General features: G+C 41.6%; 1 protein-coding gene across 3 annotated transcripts in view; it reads right to left on the reverse strand.

Moving 5' to 3' along the window:
* Positions 1–3,414, reverse strand: part of TMEM241 (transmembrane protein 241) — a 117,783-nt gene extending 114,369 nt beyond the window's left edge. For 2 of the 3 annotated variants that reach the window (XM_046672367.1, XM_046672366.1), the window contains exon 1: positions 3,219–3,414. In XM_046672367.1, the coding sequence (XP_046528323.1) occupies positions 3,219–3,290 (72 nt within the window). In that variant the 5' untranslated portion in view covers positions 3,291–3,414. The remainder of the gene's footprint in view (positions 1–3,218) is intronic. The other variant, XM_046672365.1, reaches the window with a different exon arrangement.
* Positions 3,415–9,079: the final 5,665 nt, after the last annotated feature.

Raw genomic sequence — 9,079 nt, forward strand, 5'->3', positions numbered from 1 at the left:
GCAAAACGCTATTTGGAGCAACAGCAGTGGGCAATCCTCAAGGAAAAGGAAAGAACAATTTAGGAGCCTTTAAAAGGAGAACAGATGTAGACTTTGTCTCCAGGCTGAAGGTTTAACAGCTGGGAGAGTAAGGACAGGTGGCTGCCTGGGCCCTGGGCCTGGTTATGGCTGGAACCTCCCACTAGATGTAGGAACATGCCATCTAGGCTGGGTCAGCTGGGCCAGCAAAGCCACAACATGTGTCGCACAAATGTCAAACAAAAATCAACCATTCTATTAAACTGTAGAAGGGGTGAGACTAAGATGTACAAGATTTATTTATTTATTTTTATTTTTTTGGTGAGGAAGATTGGCCCTGAGCTAACATCTGTTGCCAATCCTCCTCTTTTTGCTTGAGGAATACTGTCCCAGAGCTAACATCTGTGCCAGTCTTCCTTTATTTTGCATGTGGGACACTGCCGCAGCATGGCTTGATGAGTGATACCCAGGTCCACGCCCAGGATCCAATCCCACAAACCTCAGGCTGCCAAAGTGGAGTACAGAAACTTAACCACTATGCCACCAGGCTGGCCCCAAGATTTTTTTAAAAAAGAATTTCTTTCTACAAATAGAGAGGGAAACAGTTCAAGGAGTAAACTACACTGAGAAATATGAAAATAAAGAAACTAGCATAGAATCTTCTAAAAGCTGGAAAAGAGCATCCTCTACTTCAGACACAAAAAAACCTTCACTAATTGAAAAGAGAATTCATCTGGCACAGACTAGATGCAGGACAAGATGCTCAAGGGTACCCACAGCACAACTCCTCCATTTGGCCTCTACTTGGTGCAAGCCAACCAGCCCTGGATGCCAGAAGGCAGTGCGACTGTCCTGATTGAGAAGATGGTCCTGGTTGAAGCAATGGCATAATCTAAGAGTTACAAAGTCCCTGCCAGAGTCCTGTTATGTATGACCACCTCTGCCACCCCTACCTGGGCCTCACATCTCCTCTCCGCCACTCTTGATTTCACCTCCCCCTTCCCCTTTATACAATCTCCTAGCCTCGCCTTCTCTTCCGCCTTTGGCTGTTATCCTCCAACACTCCATGTGGTCCTGACAGTTCCCTACAGCCCTGAACCAGAGCACTCCAAACCATCATGGAAAACGCAGAAGGATACCATTGGCTTATTGTTTAAATTCTGAGGGCCTTTGGGAATCTCTGATTTCTATTATTCAGGTTAGATATTCCAGGGGACAAGACAATTTGGTTTATTTTTGTCTAGCATCTTGAAGCAAGATGCACATGTAAGGTCTTTATTACATTGATTATAAAATGGTGTGGTGCCCCAGTAAATACAAAAATAATGCCACAGGGGCCAGCCCCGTGACCGAACGGTTAAGTTCGAGCGCTTTGCTTTGGTGGCCCAGGGTTTTGCTGGTTCGGATCCTGGACGCAAACATGGCACTGCTCATCAGGCCATGCTGAGGCGGCATCCCACATGCCACAACTAGAAGGACTCACAACTAGAAATATACAACTATGTACCTGGGGCTTTGGGGAGAAAAAGGAAAAGTAAAATTTTTTTAAAAAATAAAAATAATGCCACAAATGCAAATGTGCATCCAGAGGGGATATAAATTCCTGTGAACTAAACGCTATCCGCCTGTTGGATTTTTTGCTTAGATACTTGTGTTTTTTTTTAACCAATGCCACGGCCTATGGGTTTTCATGAAAGACGTGTTACTATGCCCCTTCTGATGATTATATAGAAATAAAAGGAAGGTCATTCTGTTTTAAAGTGAAACATTATCAATATATCCATCAGGTTAGCTACACAAATTAGAATAGTTAAACAAAATGGCCAGGATTTCACAAATTCACATATTCCTGAGTGGGTGTTACAAAAAATCTTTTAGCTACCTGATCCACGAGGAAAAAACAAACCTGTTAAAAGCCAAGAATTACTATGTCATACCATAAGCAAAAGATTGTCTTTCCTTCCTTCCTCCCTTTCTTCCTTCTAGAGTAGCAACTACTCACCTTAAGGAGCATTTACCACGATGTTGGCACTCAGCCAACCACCCTGCAAACATCTTGAGTAACCCTCACAACAGCTTTTGAGGAGGACTTTTTAATCTCATCTTAAAGTTTAAAAACTTAAGTTTAGAGAAATTAAAGTCCCAAAGACAAAGTAAATGGAGCCAGGATGCAAACCCATCACTGCCTCCCAAAAGGCTGTACTGATGGATCTTCAAAGGCCCATCACCATAACTGAAAGCCAACGGGACAGGGGGAAGCGGGGTCTGGGAGCATCCTCTGAATATACTGAAGATAGCCACTCACATTAAGAGAGAGAGTACAAGGAAATGCTGTTGTTAATAGTCCTTTCTAGAAAGCAAGAGGTTTTTCCCAGGGGGATGGCGGGGGGGGGGGGGGGGGGGGGGGGGGTGCAGACCCTACAGTTGCAGAGAAGGTGGTCCTGGGCTCAGTATCACTACTACTTTGGCTTGATGTCCAGCCCAGAGTCCAGGACAGGAGGTGATGCCCCACCCTAGTCCACCAGGTCCACCATTTCCCTATATGGCACCAAATCTCAGGCCAGCTTCCCCCCCAACAAAACAAAGGCACGGTACCACTTCTCTTCTGCCACTTCATAAAAACGGCTTCATGACATCAACCAAAATTAAGTTTATATTTTACTTTTTAAAATAATTCCATGAAAAGCTCTTGAATATACTGGAAGCGCCTGGGATGGAGATATATACAAAATAGGTTTGGGAATCAGTGGTGTGAGAGGGAGACGGGGATGGAGTGATCTCTTCTTTTTACAGGCTTCTGGAACCTAGTGGGATTCTGGGGAAGGGCGTGCTTTAGAAAAGAAGGCAGAATTTGTCTAATTTCTTCTCCTACTCTTCCCTCCCCGAGAGAACAGGAACCAAGTGCTTTCTTTCCCTTAAAAGTCGTCCACACAGCCCAAAATTAAGTTCCAGGGAATTCGCCAGTCCAAAAACCCAGTTTCCCAGGAGATACATAGGATGCTTTACACGACGGAAAACGGGGACAGTACAGCCCAACAAATCCTATTTCTAAAAGGGCATCCCACGCAGAGTCGGCTTTGTCTCCATCACCATCAAGAAAAAATCAGACAAAAAGCTGGAGGCTGCATTTGCTCCACGTATGACTATGGGACACGAATCTCCCACGTGCCATCCTCGCCTCCCCGCGCCGGCCCCCTCACCTTGTTCGTAAGGTAAGAAGCCAGGTAGCAGGTACAAAACGTGAGGCCGACCAGGCACCTTCTCATGCACATCTGTCAACTGGCGCCCCTGCCCGGGGACCCGCCCTGAGCCCCACGGCCGCCGCCCGAGCGCGGGCGCCGCTGCCAGGCCGGCCACGTGGCTCTGCGCTCTGCCAATCGGCGCGGGGACCGCCCCGCCGCCTTCCCTTAAAGGGGCCGCGCCGCCGCAGGCCCGGCAGCCGTGCGGTGGGCGGGACAGCACCCAGCCGGCAGAAAGACTGCGGGGCAAACAGAAAGCTGGCCCGGGCTGCGACCGCCTGTAGAGAAAGAGCGGGGAGTAGTCGTTGTGGGAGAGTAGACAGTGGTAGGAGAGAAAAAAAAAGCAGTTGACAAAACAGTTCGCAATACCCCATAACCAACCGTTTAAAGAAAAATGTTCATAGTTATCCCTAAATGGTGGGACCAAAATGTTGCCGGTGCTTCACTGAATATTCCCAATTTTCTACACTGAGTCTGTATTATTTTTGCAAATGACACAAAAAAGCGAATAACAGCAAATGTTATTTTAAAAGAAGGAAGGCTGAGGGGGAAGGAAGTAGAATAACTATAGTTTTTGTTCTTTCCTTAAGAGAAATCATTCCATTGTGTTAAAATTTCTGAGAAATCTTTCCAAAAATAAAGTTTCAAGCACAGCCCCTATTCCTAGGCTCCAGGGTGGAAAATCAGCCTAGTTAGGCTTCTGGCAAATAGTAAACATACACAAAAACATATTGATGGACTTTGCAGGGACCATAGGTGCAAGTGTCCCTGACACGTAGAAATACACAGATTTTTAGACAGACCCACACACCGCGAAACCTCCACTGTCTTTGATTTGTATACCCTACACAAAATTGCTTAGCAAACATGTTATCAAAGCAAACACTGGATGTATTCTCTCCACATAAAAGACAAATAAACTAAAAAGTTATTTCCCTCGACATTATTTTAGGAAACCTATTTCAGAGCTACATAGTCCTTACAAAGACATTTTTGCCCAGTAAAATTTGCTTGAAATCAATAGTTGGTATTTACCTGAGGTTTCCCTGAGCACTTTTAGTAGGTGAACAAATTCAATCCAGGCCTTATTATTTCCTAGTTATTGCTTAACTTATTTTCTTTGACAGAATTTGCTTGACAAACAGGAACAACCAGAACAGTAAAGAACCGTGCAAATAGAAGTTGACGTTTGTAGCAAAATGATGATAGAGCTTGCCAGGACTATTGATTTTTCCAAAGCTGCATTATTCTGTTCCACAAAACAAAGACTGAATAAAAATAAAGCCATCAGCTCTTACATTGAGAAACAATATGAGACTGAATTGAGATCTTTCAGACCAAAAGATCATAGTTATAATTTATTTGTTGATAATGGATCCATAAGTGCTCAATAAATGTTTATTGAATTAAAAAAAGAGAGAAGCTTGGATAAAACAATACCTGTGGGGTTGTCCCCTCACAAAGCCTTTTTAATAATGGGGGGTTTTTTGGCAGCACACATGGAGAATTCTTAAAGGATCACAGAGACAACAGTATACTTTTTGAAACTCCCTAAGTCCCCTTAAAAAACAGACAAAATATCAATATCTCTTATGAATACAGCTGCAAAAATCATCAACAAAATTCTAGCAAATGGAATCCAAGAACATAAAAAAGGAGTATACACTAGGACCAAGTGGGATCTATCCCAAAAATGCAAGGTTGGTTTAACATCCAAAAATCAATTAATGTAATAAACCATATCAATAGAATAAAGGACAAAAACCACATTATCATCTCAATGGAAACAGATAAGGCATTTGACAAAATTCAACATCCCTGTATGATAAAAACATTTTAAAAACTAGGAATAGAAAGGAACTTCCTCAATATGATAAAAAGCATCTATAAAAACCCCACAGCTAGCATCATAATGATGAAAGACAATGCTTTCCTCCCTAAGATCAGGAAGAAGACAAGAATGACCTTTCTTGCCACTTCTATTTAATATTGTATTGGAGGTTCTAACCAGGAGTATAAGGCAAGAAAATAAAGGCAACATCTGTTGCAAAAGAAGTAAAACTAGCTCTGTTACAGGTGACAAGATTTTAAATATAGAAAATCCTAAAGAATCCACTAAAGAAATACTGTTAGGGGGCTGGCCCCGTGGCCGAGTGCTTAAGTTCGTGCGCTCCGCTGCAGGCGGCCCAGAGTTTCGTTGGTTCGAATCCTGGGCACGGACATGGCACTGCTAATCAAACCAAGCTGAGGCACGGGCCGCCCCGGTGGCGCAGCGGTTAAGTTCGCACGTTCCTGTTCTCGGCGGCCCGGGGTTCGCTGGTCCGGATCCCGGGTGCGGACATGGCACTGCTTGGCAGCCATGCTGTGGTAGGCGTCCCACGTATAAACTAGAGGAAGATGGGCACGGATGTTAGCTCAGAGCCAGGCTTCCTCAGCAAAAAGAGGAGGACTGGCAGTAGTTAGCTCAGGGCTAATCTTCCTCAAAAAAAACAAAAAACAAAAAAACCAAGCTGAGGCAGCATCTCACATGCCACAACTAGAAGGACCCACAACAAAGAATATACAACTATGTACCGGGGGGCTTTGGGGAGAAAAAGGAAAAAAAAATAAAATAAAATCTTTGAAAAAAAAAAAAAAAGAAATACTGTTAGGGGGCCGGCCTGGTGGTACAGTGGTTAAGTGTGCACGTTCTGCTTCCGTGGCCCAGGGTTCACTGGTTCAGATCCCCAGTGCAGACATGGCACCACTTGGCAAGCCATGCTGTGGTAGAGGAAGATGGCACAGATGTTAGCTCAGGGCCCGTCTTCCTCAGCAAAAAGAGGAGGATTGGTGGCAGATGTTAGCTCAGGGCTAATCTTCCTCAAAAAATGAAATAAAATAAAGAACTACTGTTAGAACTAATACATGAGTTCAACAATGTTGCAAAATATAAGATCAATACACAAAAGTCAATTGTATTTCTGCACACTTGCAATGAACATTCTGAAAGTGAAATTAAGGAAACAATTTCATTTAAGATAACATCAAAAAGAATAAAATACTTGGAAATAAATGTAGGTAAATAAATGCAAAATTTATACCTTGAAAAGTGAAAAAAAATTATTGAAGAAGACCAAAATACAGGCATGACTCAGAGATATTGTGGATTCAGTTCCAGACCACTGCAAAAAAGTGAATATCGAAATATCGAAATAAAGTGAGTTACATGAATATTTTGGTTTCCCAGTGCATATAAAAGTTATGTTTACACTATACAATAGGCTATTCAGTGTACAATAGTATTATGCCTAAAACACAATGTACACATCTTAATTTAAAAACACTTTATTGCTAAAAAGTGCTAACCATCATCCAAGCCTTCAGTGAGTTGTAATCTTTTTGCTGGTGGAGGGTCTTGTAAAAAACACAGTATCTGCAAAGTGCAATAAAGTGACATACAATAAAGTAAGGGATACCTATAAATGGAAAGACATCCCATGCTCATGGATTGGAAGACTTAATGTGTTAAGATGGCAATATTCTACAATTTGATCTACAAATTCAACATAAAACCTCATTAAAATTCCAGCAGCTTTCTCTGCAGAAATTAGCAAGCTGATCCTAAAATGCATATGGAAATTCAAGGGACCCATAAGAGCCAAACCAATCTTGAAAAAGAAGAACAAAGTTAAAGGACTCACAGTTCCTGATTTCAAAGATTACTACAAAGCTACAGTAGTCGAGACAATGTGGTACTGACATAAGGGTACAAATACAGATCAACAGAATAGAATTGAGATCCAGAAGCAAACCTTCACATTTACAACCAATTGATTTTTGACAAGGGCGCCAAGACAATCCAATGAGCAAAGAACAGGACTTTTCAATAAATGGTGCTGGGACAATTGGATGTCCACATGCAAAAGAATGAAGGTAGGGCCCAGCCTGGTGACATAGTGGTTAAGTTCACTAGTTCTGCTTCAGTGGCCCAGGGTTCACAGGTTCGGATCCTGGCCATGGACATATGCACTGCTCATCAAGCCATCCTGAGATGGCGTCCCACATACAAAATAGAGGAAGACTGGCATAGATGTTAGCTCAGCAACAGTCTTCCTCAAGCAAAAAGAAGAATATTGGCGACAGATCTCAGCTCAGGGACAATCTTCCTCACCAAAAAGAAGAAGAAAAAGAAGAAGAATGAAGGCAAACCCCTACCTCATACCATATACAAAAATTAACTCAAATGCTAAGTGAAAGAAGCCAGTCACAAAAGACAACGTGTTGTATGATTCTGTTTATATGAAATATCCAGAATAGGCAAATCTATACAGACAAAACAGAATTGTGGTTGCCTGGGGCTGGGGGCAGTGGAGAGTATTAACAGGCATGAGGTTTCTTTATGGTGTGATAAAAAATGTTCTAAAATTGTGTTAATGGCTGCACAACTTAGTGACTATACTAAAAGTCATCAAATGTATACTTTAAATGGACAAATTATATATGAATTATATCTCAATACAACTTTTATTAAAAAAAAAGACAGAGCCCCTAGCAAAACCACACCCCATGGACACTATCTACCTCAAAACTAAAGGAAAGAGGATAATGATTATCTTTGAGGATGGCTCTGACTGGAAGGGAGCGTGAAAAACACACCTGGAGTGCTGGTGATATTTTGTTTTCTGATGTGTGTGCTGGTTCCATGATGTATTCAGTTTGCAATATTCATATAACTATACACCTATTACGTTGTATTTTTTTGTCTGTATGTTTTACTTCAATAAAAAGCACACAGCACAAAGAAACAAAGATACGGAAAATATGAAAAAGTGGTGAAGAGTCATGGAAGCCAGTATGAGAAGATCTAACATATATTTAATATAAGTTCCATAGGAAGAGAGTACAGAGAATGTGAGAGAGGCATTTGGTTCCCCAGAACTAGTGTAAGAAATGAATCCCCATATACAGGAGAGACAATGAATCCCAAGCAAACTAGACCAACAGAAATCCACTCAGACATATTTACATACACAAATTCACATTTTTATTGTATAAAAAAACATGTAATTTACCATATTAACCATTTTAAAGTGTACAGTACCATAATAACTACGTGCACCTTGTTATACAAGAGATCTCTAGAACTTTGTGTCTTGCTAAACCGCAACTCGATGCGCATTGAACAATTCCTCTTTTTCCTGCTCCCCCCAGCCCCTGGCAACCACCATTCTACTCTGTTTCTAAGAGTTTGACTACTACTTTAGATACCTCATATAAGTGGAATCAAATACATACTTTTTATTAAAAATTATTCTCCTCCCATTTATCCTTTACAGTCAGAGCATTCTATGAATTTTTATCTTTCTTCCTGTAATAAAGGATTCTCTCCTGTGGATGACTCTACCTGTTAGGGTGTGTAATTGACTATCCTTCCTGAAATTGACCTCTTGAGCGGTACTGCGTGGGAGCTCCCCCTTCTGGCCTCCCGTCTCCATTTTAAATGAAGTTTCCCTTCATTAATTTTCACATCACTCATTAGCTGTATGACCTCGAGCAGGTTATTTTGCCTCTCTTTGCCTCGGTTTCATTATCAGTAAAATTGAGATAGTGATAGATTTACCTCTCAGAGTTATTTTGAGAGCTAAAGGGTTAATACAGTAATTTGAACAGTGCCTGGATCTAGTAAGTGAGATATAACGCTTAGCTATTTTTATGAAGTCCCTTTATGAGAATCTCCCTGCAAAATACCGAATCAAAACTTTTATTATGCAGTCTTATTTTTGTTCAATGTTACATAACACATTTTACGAATTTTCTCATTCCACGCCCCGCCTCCTACAAGT

Source organism: Equus quagga, chromosome 9 (assembly GCF_021613505.1).
Source record: "Equus quagga isolate Etosha38 chromosome 9, UCLA_HA_Equagga_1.0, whole genome shotgun sequence".
Classification (NCBI taxonomy): Eukaryota; Metazoa; Chordata; class Mammalia; order Perissodactyla; family Equidae; genus Equus; species Equus quagga.